Consider the following 16,405-nt stretch of genomic DNA (forward strand, 5'->3'; position numbering starts at 1 on the left):
ACACCCCTTACTAACCAGGTCACCGCGCCTAGATGTACTACTTCATGCTGCCAGCCTTTCGCCAGCTTTTTCTTTTTTAGGAAAAAATTTTAGTAAACAAGATCCTACAAACAAGCTAGAATTAAATAGAGCAACACTGCGCCTCGCAGAGAAGGTGATATGCAGGCATGCTACCCTGCAAAAATCCAGCCAGTCAGCACGGTGACCACAACAAGCTCATTCAGTAACTGAACCCAACCTGCATACGCTATATTTCATTGCAAGGGCAAAACTTCTAATTTCAGAAAGGTGGCTCTATTCTAGAAAAGAAAGAGGCTAGAAATGACAACTGCTAAATATTCATAAAGTTTTTCCAACAACATTACCAAAACAATTCGCAAGCATTACACAATTACACATTAGACAATGCAGACAAGCTATATTGATGCTTATCTGTACACTCCTTAATTTTTTTCGAACAGTGGTGCCACAGCAAACGTCACATGCTTTCTGTTACAAAGTAAACTGCACTTAAGAATTTTTTTTTTTTCGTACAGCGAGTTCGCAACTTGGACATTTTTGAATTTCAATGTACTAACACACTGTACAAAGAATGCTAACAAAGCACTTCATACATGTCGTGAAGTCTACATTACTTTTTTTTCTTTACCATAGCAAGAACAACAAAAACTTGACTGCTATCAAGCTTATACCAACACTGTTACCAGGCGGTTTGCCTTCATCACTTTTAGCATAGTCTAGGGTTCGACTAAAGTTCATCTGGTCAGGCTTGATACCAAACAAGTTGAATGCCACTGACCATGTCAAGGTTACAATTCAATGTTTCGGAACATTTCATCACTTTTGAGACACACGTCTCCATGTGTACACATGCTGCACGAACAAACAAAAAAAACGACACAGTTTCCGGGGCATTGCACAACAATTTATGCTACATCCTTCTTGTTGCAAGTCGCAAGAACGAACTCAAAAAGTCTTTCAAAAATATAGAGCACGCGGGTTCACTCACTGCACTCAACAGCACAGGCGCATCATGTTAGCACTGCAAACTGTCAAAGGCAGCGAACTCCACACTCCACCTCACAAGTTGCGTGCAAAACTAAAAACATCAAAATTTTAAATTTTTTTGGTCTCATCTCTTCCTGAACCAATAGCCTTTGAATGACGTACACATGAGTCTGGCTTGTTTTCTAAGCCCTTAGAAAAGTTCTGCTGGCGCAAACATAAAAAAAAAAAAAAATTTGCCGATGTTTGCACCAGGAGAGCTTTCGCAAAGGTGCAGCTTAAGCGCTGCTTTTTTTGTTTGTTTTTGCAAACATTTTCAATGCCAGGTAGAGCACAAATTCAACGCACAACAGAAAAAGGCTTAGAAGGAAAATTTCCAAGTGATATCTGAAACTGTAATGCAAACAACAGGACGATTAAAGAGTACTCCACGCGGCGGGAGCCAGAGCAACGGAAAACTGCGTTGCAACACCATCTACAGGTGGCTTCTGGAATCGAGACGGCTAATGCGTGACTTGTATTATCAGCAGGCATGTCTTGATTCCAGGTGCCATCGGTAGATGGCGTTGCAATGCAGTTTTCCGTTGCTCCGGCTCCCACCGCGTGGAGTATACCACTTTTGTCCCCTATAGTACACCATGCTGCCACTGTGCAGGGATATAGTTTTGTAGGAATTTTCTGGTTTCTGTGGACAGCTACACTGTTCCTGCAGCCTGGCTGCAGTCGAAACACCAGACAGGCAGAAGAGTAAACTGTTTTTCTCCCCACACTGCGCCGAATTCACACTTCACCTTCACGCATATCCTACGTTTTGCCAAAACACTGCTGCTGCTTGTGACAGGTGCGCCTCATCAACTCGCGTGTCTGGAACGACTCGTGCGGCAAATCAATACCAACGCCACACACACGGACCTCGTCATTGAGTAAACGCATGCGACAACTCGAGAAATGAGCACACAATGCCAAGGGGCAACGCTCGCATCCGCTGTTTGTTCCAACCAGACCGGGCTACCAAAGAACTGCAGAAAACTGGCCAGTCAGAGAGACAAAATACACCAGCCGTGTATCAAACAGCAACCGCTGAGCTTGCTCTATTTGGCCACACTTGGGCTTTCTTGCCCATCCTTTGCAGGGGCACCAGCATGTATGCAGACGCCATCTTGTAAGAATGGGCAAAGAGGTTTGCACGACCGAAATGAAGGAAGAGATATACAGAAAAAAAAAACAGTGCATGAAAAGTGCAGCGAAGCACTGTGGTTAGAAATCATGACAGAGGAACAAGAAACGCGAGGCAGGTAACATCAGCCTGCTAGCAAGATGCGTTATCACTTAGCGGCTATGTGGCCTTAGCCCTAGTGGCACAAAAAAAATGGGGGAAGAAAGGTTTGGGAATGTCAAAGCTAAGTGTTGGATGCACACTTTCATTTTTCGCTTTGTCTGTTGGACTATATTTCTTTTCTTACGCTCAGTCGGAGCTTTGCAAGCAACACTCATCAACATTCAAGTAGTTCCTGAACGAGTGCACAAAATACAAAGCTCTAACGCTGAACTGAGCTATGCAGTGCTAAGCTTTTTCGATTCAATTAGATTAGATTCATTCAGAAGGCAGCTGGAAAACTGCAAGCAGCGCCGTCGGCTTTGCTTCGCACTTTTCAAACCAACTGCTTTCCCGCCAAGTGCCGGCATTGCGTCATCACCCAGCATCGAAACTGCCAACATCAAAAAATTTAACAAACCTGTATTCCCACATTGGCTTTGGGTCTGACATACTACGCTTCTGATGGCAAGAGTCGAAGGAAAAAAAAGGGAATCAAATAAAAAAAAACGGAAGCTGAAAACAGCACACGTCATTACACATATTGCCTACAGCCAGGCAATGTCAAACAGATGGGGTGCGAGCAATACAAGCCTCGCCCCTTATCACACCCCAAACCATCTCCTCTCCCTACCCCCCCCCCCCTCCCAACTTTGTTCACCGTCCCCTTTCCGCAAGACTCGATGGCAGTGCTTTTACACAAGGAACACCAAAGAAAGGTTTCTTCAGTGCCGACACTTGCAGTTGCATCTTTTCCGGGACACTGTACAGACAGGCCCCATTGCATCCATCAGTGACTCTAGTGCCGGGCCCACAGAAGCAATAAACGTGGCAACGAACAGCACGAATTGCGCTCGCCGCCACAGAATCGCCTCCAGGGCCGCTGATATCTGTGAACGTAGTCCCCCCGTGTCACACTTCGCTGCCTGAATACCCCCTTACTCTTTGCACCCGCCAACCTCTATTGCCCCTTCAATTCTAAAAGCCTGCCTACAAAGGCACCACTTCCCCGCAGCACACATTTCGAGCACACAGCCAAGAAAGAAAAAAACAGAGCACGGCAAAATAAATGAAACAGTGAAGCTGCAGTCAAGAAGTTGAACAATTACTAGTGCGTTAGGTGGAAAAAAATCGAGCTCACCAATCGACAAACTACAGTAACCAGATTTGAAACTTCTTGCGCCAATATCCATCCGCAGTGCCAATCTCATTGAAAGAATGAAGCAAATTTCCAAAATATATGCCCAGAAACTGATGACACATTTGTCAACAATTGCTGCTCTGCATGACACTGAAACTACTCTCACAGGCCATTTAACGTCCAACTGACAACTGCTGACCACCTTGGATCTCCAGCAAGCACCTCGCATGTTTGGATCTCTAGTAGACGTCCTGAAGACATCCCCCAGACGTCCATCCTACTTTCCGATGCAAGATGGCCAGTGAGATGCAGGTTAACGTTGCAGTGTGCTGAAACCAGTTTTGATGCTAGCTGGCTGTTGCCAAAGCTCTCCAACAGCAGCCTCGTGATACAAATGATGCTTCCTTTCAAGTACAGTCACAAAATTTTTTTCAACTCCTAAAACACACTTTCTGTACACTAGACATCTCTAAAAAATTCTGCCACCTTTCTCACTGCTCACTCCGCCTTCGGCGCACATGTCTGTCAAGAATGCAAAAACTCTTCACAAACTCCAAGAAGGGTGCTCATTTCTTTACCTGTTTCCTTGAAAAAGCATTTGTATTTGCTACAACACGCATGCATCACTGTCCTGTCTTCCCTTTCTACCCATCTGAGCACAGCATCATCCATCAGCACCATCTTGGTGGACGATCTCTCATAACCGCTTCCGCGACAAAATCTACGAGCATAAAATGGAGAGTACAGCTTTCAGAAGCTTGCGCCATAAAGTACCAACTTTAACCAAAGTTCAGGACTAAACGCTTCCAAAGTCGAGAGGCAACTGGCCTACAAAGCATATCAAACTGCTCGTGAGAAACAGGAAAGTGCTCTTGCCAAACACAAACAAAAAAAAAAGAGCTTCATTCAGAACTGCACCCACAAAAACATGCAGGCACTGGAAAAAACATGCGCATGATCAAACACCACAAGAGGAACCCGAAAATAGCTATGTATATACATTCGTGTATATACCCAAATGCCAAGGTAAACCATGCTTAGCCAGAACACACCTCGAGAGTAAGCAGGACAGTCTCTGGTTGCCAGTAGCACCTTTGCGAGGAAAAGAATAATAAAAAAAAAAGGGGGACCCACAAAGTGAAGAACTGCGACCGCAAGCTCCACAATCTTGCCTTGCCGCTAAACTCTTCAGCAGTAGACATGACGCTGCATCAGTGATGAGGCCGCGATTGGACACCCAAGGGCAGAACATCTCGTCACTGGCATGGAACTATACTGGAAGATATCGGTCAATTCCCTCGCTAAGCTACCGTTGGTCACAGATACTGCCTCACGAAGAGTCCGAGACAATGCCCCACGATGACCCATAACTGCCCTCCTTACGCAGAACTCACTGACCACACGCTAGCCGCTACTGGCGTGCAAGCAAAGAAAAAGAGGGTTGTAAAAGAAAAAAAAAAGATTTTGACGTCGGGTAACAACAGCACTGCCATCACAGCTCTGCGACAAGCGATGCACAGTTGAGCACAGCGCTTAACGCGGTACACCTCCCAGTGCTTCCCTCGGCTCTCGTCGAAGAGACTCCCACCAAAACTGTTCTGTCGTCCGCAACACTGCCTTGCACCGGGTCCATTTCCAACAACACTGTTGATGTCCAAAGAACAAACCTCATCCCTGTAGACAATCAACAACAATCCTTTGACTATCGCTCCCTCTCCTTCTCCTCCAACAATGCAATCAACTCTGAACAAACTCCAACAAAACCGGTCAGCCGCTGGCGCGAAGCTGCCGCTGCAAACAACAACCACCACAGCAGCCAAACCCCGCAGGCCTTGCACACACACACACACACACACTGCACGCAACAACCCCACCAGCACAGGTAATTGGCCCAGTATTGGAAATGTATGGTGTCACTCAGGATCTGTTTTTGCCAATTCCAATATTGGGCCGATTATCTGGACCTGCTTTTTGCCAATACATTTCCACTATTGGGTCAATCATCTGGACCTGCTTTTTGCCAATACATTTCCAATATTGGGCCGATTACCCATGCTGCTGGGGAAGTTTCAGTTCCAGAACTGAAACAATGAGAAAGCAACAACGCCACACCCCACCTCAGGCACCCAATGGGTGGCAATGCCCAAAAGGCCACTCAGGCATGTGTGCCTGTGTGTGTGAAAAGGGACCGCGATGCCAGGCTGCTGTGCCTTCCTTTGAAAAAGCATTCCTATACATTCCTAACTCTCACACACATCTCACTCTTTGCAATCACCGGGCAACTGACTGGCACGTGTCTCGGCAGCAACTCGCCACTCCTCTGGTGTCGGGCAGCTTGGCACAACATCGCTTATGCAACTGCTCACCCAAGGACTTGTTTCGCCATCACCAGCGTCAACTAAAGATCACTAAGGATGTCACAGAAAAGGCAAGGTGTCATCGTGCTGGCCACAGAGTTTCACACTGTGATGCAGCTGTCCCACTGATACCACTGTCATTTAGCCAGAACAGAATCACGGACAATCCGTGGAATTTGCTTTGGCTTCTGTTGGTTTCAAAATCCCTAGTGGCTTCCCACTCGTTTTTCAGGTTCATCACTATGTGGCTTTTGTATATGACGGGAACTTTCCTCCCCATAGAAGCCACCAACGAAACCGATTTTTCACTCGAGCGGCCCAATTTACATCACATCACTGCTTCAACTAAATGGCAGTGAGTTGGCAATCCACATGTGCTGCTACATGTCCAGGCAATGTTTCAACAGTGGCATTAAAATCGTGGATGCCACTTCTTTCACGCAGAGTTGTCTTTGAAAGTTTCCAAGAAAGGAATAATTATGTGTACATGGAGTACTGGCAAAATATTTCTGGTGAGACAAAGCAAACCCCGGGAAAGGTCAATATTAAAAGACGCGGAGGTCCTCAAACTATCACTACTATCCCTAAAGATTTATGCACTCCCCACAAACCCCTGTATAAACGAAGCGGTATTACACTGTGGAGCCGGATTTTCACAAAGTATTCACCGATATATTCACCTATATATCAAACTATGGCTCAAGTCCAAAGCTGCCTCACGCCAGAGCAGTGACGAGTCACCCGCGGATCCACTCTCTAGACCACACCTCTGCACCACTCTCTCTCTTTCTCTCTCTCTCACTCGAGACCTGACAAAAGCCCCAGTTTGCCAATGCTCCCTCCAGCCAACATCCCTTGCTCTCCTCTTCCATTCCAATCACTCACTCTTTCACTTGGATGCAAAAATCTCTCCCAAAGACCCACGGCAAAGGCATCTGTGCAACACACAGACATCACCGGGATTGCAGCGATGCATGCACACGCGCTCGTGCGGGCATTTGCAATCACTCTTTGAGGCACCGAGGGAACCGTAAATGTGGGGAGCATTGGCAAAGGGGCAACAATGAGAAACAAGCAAAATAAAAACAAAACAATTGATGATGACAGTCCTGGAAGATGACGACAGTAGAAAAAGATGGGGGGGAGGAAAAAAACAATGAGAAGCTAAGACGGAGCTCTCCTGCGCCGGTCCCTGGCACCGCCAACTGGCCATCGCAGACCGGCGGGCATCGGCGGTCGCCAGCCTCTTCTCTGACGGCACCGTGTGGCCTTTGGTGACACTGACCGTCGGCCGAGACAACGCCAAGCGGCCGCCGATGGCGCTGCACGGCCTCTCGACACTGTCGAATGGCCTCGGCAGAAATGCCGAACGGCGGCCGTCGTCGACACCGGCAGGCGCTTGGCGACGCTGACCAGCCTTTGGTAACACAAATCTAGCCTCCCCATCGAAGACACACTGAACAGTCCTCAGCGACACACCACCCGGTCACCGTCAAACTGCAGTCTCTCTCGCCACCACGGCCACCCATCCCTTCCATCACCCCTCCCCTCTGTCTTCTCAAAAGAAAGTTCTTGTCGCCTAAGTCTTCCAAGCTCTTTTTTTGTGTTGTAGTTGTCGTCGCCGTCATTTCGTCATGAAGTCCTCCGCAGTCGTTGTCCACCACCGGGTGTGTGTTGTGTTCTGTGTGTGTAGTGTGTGTGTGTGTGTAGAGTGTGCACTAAAAACAAACGTCGAGATGGCCGGGGACGTCCCCTATGCTGCGGCAGTCGCCCCGGACGCAGCGACGAGCCGCAGCAGCGGTCGCACACCTCCTCCTCCCCCGCCGGTCGGTTGGCGGAGGCCCAGTGCCGGAGGAAAGACTGTGGCACCGTTGCCGCCAGCTGCTGCTGCTGCTGCCCGGAGGCGGTGGCATCGTGGGGAGCGCGACGGTGTCGTCGTCGTCGTCGGTGCGCGCCGCCGTGGCGGAGGTTTGGGCGGCGGCGGGCTCTTCCTGGGGAGTGGCGGCCGGGCAGGGCTGCTTCTCTCACTTGCCACCCTCGGCGGCGGACTTCTCCGTCAGCTCCTTCATCTTCTCCACGTAGTCCGAGAAGGAGTCCCTAAAGCGCGACCACGACTTCTCTGGAATGGTGATGGCCGCCCGGAAGTTGTTCTTCACCTGCAAGCAACGGGCAGCGGTCAGAAGGAGCACAGGGCTCTGCATTTTTTATGCCAGCCACACATACTGTTCATAGTTCCCATGCACGTCTGCAAGGAATAGCTCATCAATTTGGACATGCCATCTCTCTCTCTCTTTCTCTCCCTCCCTCCCTCCTCCTTCCCTCGCTCCCTTTCTCTCTCCCTCCTTCCCTCCCTCCCTCCCTTCCTTCCTTCCTTCTCTCTCCCTCCCTCCTACTACCCTACTCCCCTTCTCTCTCCTTCCTTCCTTCCTCCCTCCCTCCTTCCCTTCCTTCCTCCCTTCTCTCTCCTTCCTTCCTTCCTCTCTTTCTTTCTCCCTCCCTCCCTCCACCTTCCTCTCTTTCTTTCTCCCTCCCTCCCTCCACCTCCCTCCCTTTCTCTCTTCCCTCTCTCTCACCCTCCCTCTCTCTCTCTCTTGGAGGAAAAATAGCTTAAAAGAACATGTCTCTGAGTGCATGACCAAGCCAGCATTAACCGAGTACTGCTTTAAGCTTCCAGACAGTATAAACTCATCAAGAGATCAGACAACTCAAACCGACGGTTAAAGGTGCACTGAAGAGGAATCTGAACTTGTCTTTTTGCCGCGGGAACTCGACCTACACGTTCCTAGCATTCTTAGAAACTGCGACTTATTGCCCTGTGTGGCGAATTTCCCTAATTAAATCGAATTAACGTTCGGCTCCCGCTCTTCTTTTTGAATTCTGCCTCCTACGGTGGGCGGAGTCGACCAACGCGTGGAGTGCCTTTCGCCCAGTCCCGTGGCGGCTTGCCGCTCTGCCATCGGCGGAGTAATACGAAGTAGTCCGTAGTAGCAAATAGTCCGCGCGTATTTTTATTTCTGCGGGCTTATTTTGCGACTATATTATCTGCGAATGAAACTATTTATTCATGAAAAGCTAAAAAACAAAATAAATCGAAAGCAAAGCCTCCACGGAGCTGGCTGAAAGGAACTTCACGCGTTGGTCGACTCCGCCCATCGTACGAGGCAGAATTAAAAAAAAAAGGGCGGGAGCCGGACGTTAATTCGATTTAATTAGGGAAATCGGCCATACAGGGCAATAAGTTGCAGTTTCTAAGAATGCTAAAAACGTGTAGATCGAGTTCCCGTGGCAAAAAGACAAGTTCAGAATCCTCTTCAGTGCACCTTTAAGTATAAACGTGGTCTGCATACAAAGGAGGCACCACCAGCAATAATTCATCTATACCACAACGTGTTGGCTTCAACAAACTGGCAGAGAAGGGCCTTTTCTACAGCAGGAAGACCAGCACTGTCCTGTCCTGTGCAAGTTTCATGTTGTCTCATCACACTCAAAAAAGACTTTGCTATGTCAATATGACCCAATCAGCTCAGCATGAAATTCTGATTTCAACAAGATTCCGCATTGGCTCAGACCGGTTATGTAAACCTCTACGGCCAAAAGCGAAATGGCAGTGTTAAGCCACTGTCCCAGCATGCCTGCAAAAATACTAACTGGAAAAAAACACAGAAGGCAAGATGCAGTGCTAATGCTACAATAACCAAAGAAAAGATCACTGAGACTTTATCCCAGGATCCAAGAACAAACCCTCAAAATAGCAGGATACACTGCACATAACCTTTAGCTTGAGTGAAAGGTGAACAAATTGGAATATATATTGCCCCACTTGTCCCACAAGCATGCCTGACAAGGCTGGAATACTAATTTTGTAGCAAACAGACATTCTCTACCGTGCACAACATTTTACTGCTCCCTGACCACAAGCTACACGTAGACAGAAAGTCGCCACATCCGACATGGAGCCCAGATTTCCAGGAAATACAATCACAGATGACTTTTGAAGTTTTCATCCTTAAAACTTGAAGGGGAACCAAAAATTTGTTCTGAGTTATGAGGACTTCCGATCAAGGGGAGCCTTTATTTGATGTTGGTGGGACCAACACGTCAGTTTGACACAACTGGAAGTCCCAATCAAGTGAATTTGAATAAACAAAATTCCACAAAAGATTCATAAAAGTATCGCGAGCTGTGGCTACTCCTCTATGCAACCAACAAGACAGGGACAAAAGCAATGCCAAACCTGACTGGCAATAAACTGTCAACGGTACTAAGATTGCTTGAGAGAGTGGCACTGTTAAACCTCATTAGACGTACATAGGCTCCCAACTTTGAACAATCCAAACTGGGAACAATTTCAGCAGCCACAGGCATCATTAACCTGCAGCACTGACACTTGTGAATGCCGAAACATGCGCGTACTCAGTGGCCGACTTGATCTACAGCTAACTCCCGCAGCTGCGACTTTATGAAGCCGTAGGGTCTTCAGATGTCAGCACACACTGAGCAACCCCCAGCGGTCCGATATAATTCACAGCGCTCAACAAAAACACCTCTTTCTCTCTTCCTTTTTTCACTCCCTCCTTCTTTCCTTACAGCATGGCTGAACAGTGTGACATGGCTGGTGTGCCTTTTCTTTCTCTGTAACCAGTTGTTATCACTGTTATTCATTTATTGTACCCTCAAGGCCAAAGGCATTACAGAGGGCATTACATTACAGATTAAGTCCAGCCCGGTTACAGCGAAGTCGGCGGGAACCGTAAATTGCTTCGCTGTATCCACTATATCACATCTGGACTATGAAAGAAAAACCCAAATATCGGCAAATTGATTTATTGCCTCCGGAAGAACTGGTCCAGCGTTCCCTGAATACGTTTCGCGAGTGCGGACTTCAAGATCGCAGCCTCCATACCGTCCAACTGCAAACCGAAGTTCTGGTCAAACTACGAACTCCCGAGGAACATGTGCAGAGTGTCAACTGCTGCGATGGTCACTGTGGAGGTCACTGGCTGAGGGGCAGAACCAGCGTCATCACAATCGCTGTCGGAGGTGCTGTCCACCATGGTCCCATCCATGACACTCCCGGCGTCAAGTCGTCAAGTCCTCGGTAGCAACAAGGTAGTAAGTCCATGTGGCTCAGACCTGAAGGGGCACAAGGCCCAACCCGCTAGCAGACTCCCAGAGCTGCTCCAAGGAGGCGGCGCCATCAGCTGTTGCAGCTGTGTCAACCGCGGCAGTTTCTGCCCGGCAGGCGCCGCACCCGCACTGCTACTTTGGGAGAAGCCGGCTTTCTCGAAGCAGTGGGCAATGGTCAAATGCTTCAGCACCAAAGGGACTTTCATGTTGGCCACATTGCCAGCAGTGCGAGCATTGATGAGGAGGCGCTCAATCACTCGATGCCAGTAGTGGACCTTGAAGTTGGCAATAACCCCCTGATCCATGGGCTGCACCTTGGCGGTAGTATTTGGGGGAAGGAACAAAACCTCGTCAGCACTTAAGTGTGTGTTCACGTGATGCACACTGCAGTTGTCACGCAACATCAGCACCTTGCGCTTCCTTTGGACCATCTCTTTGTCGAAGTCGGCGAGCCACTTGCCAGAAATGTCTCGTGTCATCCAAGCCTTCTTACTGCTTACGTACGTCACTAGCATAGACAGCATTTTGGCGAAGCCGCGTGGTTTCTTGGATTTGCCACTGACCAACAAGTCTCTCAGTCCGAACCATCCGTGTCTGTGCAGATCAGCACAGTCATCCGGTCTTTGCTGTCCTTTCTGCCCACGCATTTGTCCGTCTTCATCGCGAGAGTCTTCGTTGGCAGCAGTTTCAAAAACGGACCAGTTTCGTCTCCGTTGTAAATATCCTTGTCGGAATATGCAAGAATCTGATCACGATACTTGGCCGTCCACTGCTGGAGCGAACCCTCGTCAACAGACGCAGCCTCCCAGACAATGTTTTTACACGTGACGTCGTGCCTTTTCTTAACACACCCGTTTCCTGGCTGGAAGCCATTGTGACCGAGAGCGAATCCCAACTCATTGGCCTTCGTCAGCATGATCAGTCCACTAAGCGGAATGTTCTTCGATCGCACATCTAAGCACCACTTGTAAAGCGCGGCTTCTTCGTCGCTGTACGTGAGCACCGGATCCTCTTTCAGTCCCCGCTGGCAACGTTGTTGTCGAGAGTGACGTCAATCTTGTTGCCGTTCTTGATTAATGTTGGAAGTGCGGACTGCGAGATTATGTATTTCTGTGCGATATCACTCTTCTTGACATTTCGGCGCTCTTTGTCCAGAATGGCGCGCTTCGTCTTCAAAGACACCACCTTTCTCTTCCCCGTCGAGGTGCCGGGGCTCGTGAAACTCAACATAGCCAGTGAAATCGAGTCGGTCCCGACAAAATGTGACAACTCGGTAGACCCGCTGCCTTAACCAGAGAAGTCAGCAGTCACGGAACAAGAAAAAAGCGGAACAAGGCAGGAAGGCGAGGAACTCAAAGTGCACACAAAGACCACGAAAGCGGTGCAAAGGAGCACTTCCAACATGCACAGATCTCCGATCCCTGCTTCAAGTACCGAGAACCCACTGGAGAGAAATCAAGAACCGCGATTGGTCTAGTCAGCCGTTCTCCCTGCCTCTTTTCTTTTTTCCTTTTTACTTTTATCCCCCGCGCGGGACGCCACGCCGCTGGGGAGTCGAGCCAAGCGATGCAGTGAAGCCACCTTTCATTTCGCAAGAGAGCAGACGCCGCTGTGAACGTTGCCGTCAGCCAAGTTCTGCCATTGTTTTCGCCCAAAAATTTGCCTAAAAGGCGTAAGAATGTTCAGACTGATAGATTATTTCTGGTTTGGCATGAAATCTCTTCACTATATCTGCTGTCACACTTTTATTGACTTCATTAAAACTGGACCAAAATTACGCTGAAAATGCAAAAATGGGAACAGGAAATTGAAATCCCTTCTCTATAACTGCTATTTCTCTGTAAGTGGCTTCGCCATAACCGGGCTAGACTGTACATCATTATTATGTTAATCTCGTGATCCTTGCAGTTCGTAGAGTGATGACAAAAAAGAAAGAGTTGGTTGGTCTGTGGTGGTTTAACGTTCCAAAGCGACTCAGGCTATGAGGGACGCCGTAGCGAAGGGCTCCGGAATTTTCGACCACCTGGGGTTCTTTAACGTGCACTGACGTCGCACAGCAAACAGGCCTCTAGAATTTCTCCTCCAAAGAAATTCGACCGCCGCAGCCGGGATCGAATCCACGTCTTTCGGGTCAGCAGCTGAGCGCCGTAACCACTGAGCCACAGCGGCGGGTTCTGAGCCAACAAGAGGGAAATAAAAGCACTGCAAGGGGTTAGCAAAGATTCGGAACCTGGCTGTGAAAGCAAGAAGGGTGCTCCGGTAGCAAAGTTAATGCCCCTACGTGGTGCAGTGTAAACTTACCTCGGAGATGCGCATGTAGATGCCTCGGGTGTTCTGCCCAATGTCAAAGTAAAATGTCTTGTTTTCTACACGCATGTGACGACCCTCGGGTAGTTCCCCTTTGAAAGCTGCGAAGACCAAAGGAAGGCGAGAGGTGAGGTTGCATTCCAGGCACAACAGGACAACAGCTGGTTCAACTAGACACGTAGTGCCAAACCTGCTAAAACAAACTTTTGGCAGCTGAAAAAAATAATCAAACAAACGGACCGACAGTTACCATGCCTGCGTAACAAAAGATTCAGTCACTGCAGTTTGCGGTGCTGACCCATCAAGGCAAGAATCACTTGAAACTTTTCCAATTGCTTTAAACCAGTGCACCCAACAATGCTCAAGAATCACGGGAAAAGCTCTAAAAAAATTTCCGGTTCATGTTTCATGACAGAGCGGTGCCTTTATGTACAGAAGTATGAATGATGCAAGCACTAACTAGGGGCGATGGCTACAGAGGACGCCTCAAAGCCTCAAATCTGTGGGGTGGCAAACGACACCACTTCTGTTTGCTCTCAACGCCATTACTACAAAATGTTCTGAGCAGCCTCTCAAGAGAAATTTCGCCTCCTGAAAAATATGCACGATCGTTCTGCCACGACACCAAGATTTTAACCCTATGACTTTATGTGATCACCATTTAATGCAAATCAACTGAGTAAAAAAAATATCACTTTCAGCAAAAATCATGTATTCCAATAACACTTCAATGATCACAATAAGACGAAAAAGTCAGTACCCTGGCTCTGTAGAGCTTGATCAATGAAACACAGATTTCGATGACACTTGATGCATCAACTTCCGCTCGGTTGACAGGGCTTCCTCTGCTAGTAATTCAGACCTTCGCTAATTAGCCCTATGAAATGCAACTTAATGAAAACGTGTTCAAAACAACACCTTGTAACCTCTACGATGATGAAGGCTATTTCAAACCATGATTGCTGCCATAGATAAAAGCCCAACAAAGCCAGACACACATAGAACAACGCCAAACCAGCTTGTATGCGTTTATACGAGGGGGTACCCAAAAGAAACCGGACTTATTTTTGTTCGAACTTATTTGTTCGCATTTTAAGCACAGACCTTCAATCTCCTTCAAAGTATTCGCCACTTGCAATGATACGCTTGTCGAATCTTTCATTCCATTTTTCAAAACATTGTTTAAATTCATCTTTTGTGATGGTTGACAGTGCCTCCGTCGATTTTTTCTTTACCTCAGCAACATCAGCGAAACGCTTTCCATTCACCTATTTTTTCATTCTAGGAAACAAAGAAAGTAGCACGGGACAAGGTCGGGAAAGTATGAGGGTTGAGGAATAGGGGTCATGCCATATTTGGTCCAAAATTGTCGTAGAGACAGGGCTGTGTGAGCAGGGGCATTGCCATGATGGAAAAACCAGTCACCCGACCGCCACAAATCTGGCCGCTTCCACCACACACTGTTGCCCAATCTTTTCAAAACATCCGAGTAGAAAGCCTGGCTAACTGACCCTGCGGAACAAACTCTCAATGGACAACTCCTCTCACGTCGAAAAAACAAATCAGCATTGTTTTGAGGTTTGGTTTCGCCTGACGAGCTTTCTTGAGGCGAGGCGAATTTGAAGTTTTCCATTGGCATGATTGTTGCTTTCATTCAGGGTTCGATTCAGGAACACTTGAGTTGTCCCCGTAGCATCGTCCTTGTACGTCTTTCTTAATATTTCAAGAGTTTCCATTCAACTTTTTTCGAGCAAAAATCAGAATTTCACCGGCGCACGCTGTTCACGAAAATCAGCCATTGCAAAAACGACATTCACACAAAACAGTCGTCACTCTAAAGTTCTGCCTAAACTAGTCTGACCTCCTTCAACGACGGCACTCGGCTTACTAATGTTCGTTCTATGCGCTCCTAGTGGAAAAACGCGGTACCACAGAAGCTTTGCCGACCAAAAAATTTAGTCCGGTTTCTTTCGGGTACCCCCTCGTATTTGGCCCATTTCTTGCTACCAAAATTCTGTTCAGCTTCTCCTTTCACACTAACACCGCTGAGAATGACCCTGCGAGCCACAGGACATTGTCGTCAGTTTATCACGCACACAAACAGACCAAAACAAAGAATTGACCAAAACCGCTCACCTCCATCGTCTGTGCCAAACTCTTCTAGTAAATCTGTGAGCGCGTCGCGGAATTCGATCATACCCTGTGCGGGAATGGCAATCTGGGACCTAGGACCACCTCGTGCTATCGTCTGGGACACCTGCAAGAACACAAAACGCAAGTTGTAGCACACACACACAGGCCAAGGTTTGCTGGTACAGAGGAGTGGGCAAACACGCCACAGAAAGTAGTCAAAGTTGACAGCCTGCTGAAACCGACTGACAGCACGGCAGATGGAGAACAGGCACTTCAGCAATGTACTTGGCAAAATGAGCGCCTTGTGACCCAGCAATGATGATACAACTGGAGAAGATGTGGCCCAGTGTGTTTTAAATAATTTTTATCACAGCACTGTTTTCCCCTAAAAAAAAAGGCAGTCACCATCTGGAACATGTTGAAGTAACGAGTTTTAGTACCCCGACGTCATCACTGCCACGCGGCAGGTGGTTGTTTCTACAACGCTATTGTAGATGGCGCTACAAGTCTCAATGCAAGATGTGCTGTTTTCAAGTTGCTGCCACAGATGGCGCTGTTATCTCAGGGTGGTAGCAGACCCCACAAAATCTCAAAACGGGATGAGCGAGAGCTAACGCTCTTAACAGCTTTGGTTCTGGTTACAGCAGGCTACGATGTCACGGAGCAATTACAAGTCCCACGTCTTCGCAAAACAAAGACAGCTTTATTCCTTCGTTGCCCGTTTTGAAACACAAAACCGTCACCAGACATGCATCGGCAGCGCGCAACAGAGCCACAAATTAATCACCACTATCAGTGCACGTCACTTAGGGCAGTTTTGTTTAGTATCTTCCGGTGTCACAGCCTGCTGAAAACGAAACTCCGCCTAATGACACCAAGGCCCTTAAGCACCGTTACCAGCAAAAGGGTGAGCCCAAACTGAAAATTTGGTGCCTCCTTAAACCTTTAATGATCGGTGCTATTCATAGCTGTTAAATTACTTTGCGAGCGTGCTAGGAAGCTCAAACCATGCACTAAAGC

The 16,405-nt window shown here is 47.9% G+C and overlaps 1 protein-coding gene across 2 annotated transcripts in view; it reads right to left on the reverse strand.

Moving 5' to 3' along the window:
- Positions 1-4,019: 4,019 nt before the first annotated feature.
- The window catches only part of Pur-alpha (Purine-rich binding protein-alpha), a 190,460-nt gene continuing 178,074 nt past the window's right edge, over positions 4,020-16,405 (reverse strand). For both annotated transcript variants that reach the window (XM_089554387.1, XM_089554390.1), the window contains 3 exons: positions 15,389-15,509; positions 13,247-13,353; positions 4,020-7,974 (listed from right to left, as the gene is read on the reverse strand). In XM_089554387.1, coding sequence (XP_089410513.1) covers positions 7,843-7,974; positions 13,247-13,353; positions 15,389-15,509 — 360 coding nt within the window. In that variant the 3' untranslated portion in view covers positions 4,020-7,842. The remainder of the gene's footprint in view (positions 7,975-13,246; positions 13,354-15,388; positions 15,510-16,405) is intronic.

This window comes from Amblyomma mixtum, chromosome 1 (genome assembly GCF_055824585.1).
Source record: "Amblyomma mixtum isolate Tamu chromosome 1, ASM5582458v1, whole genome shotgun sequence".
NCBI classification, from domain to species: domain Eukaryota; kingdom Metazoa; phylum Arthropoda; class Arachnida; order Ixodida; family Ixodidae; genus Amblyomma; species Amblyomma mixtum.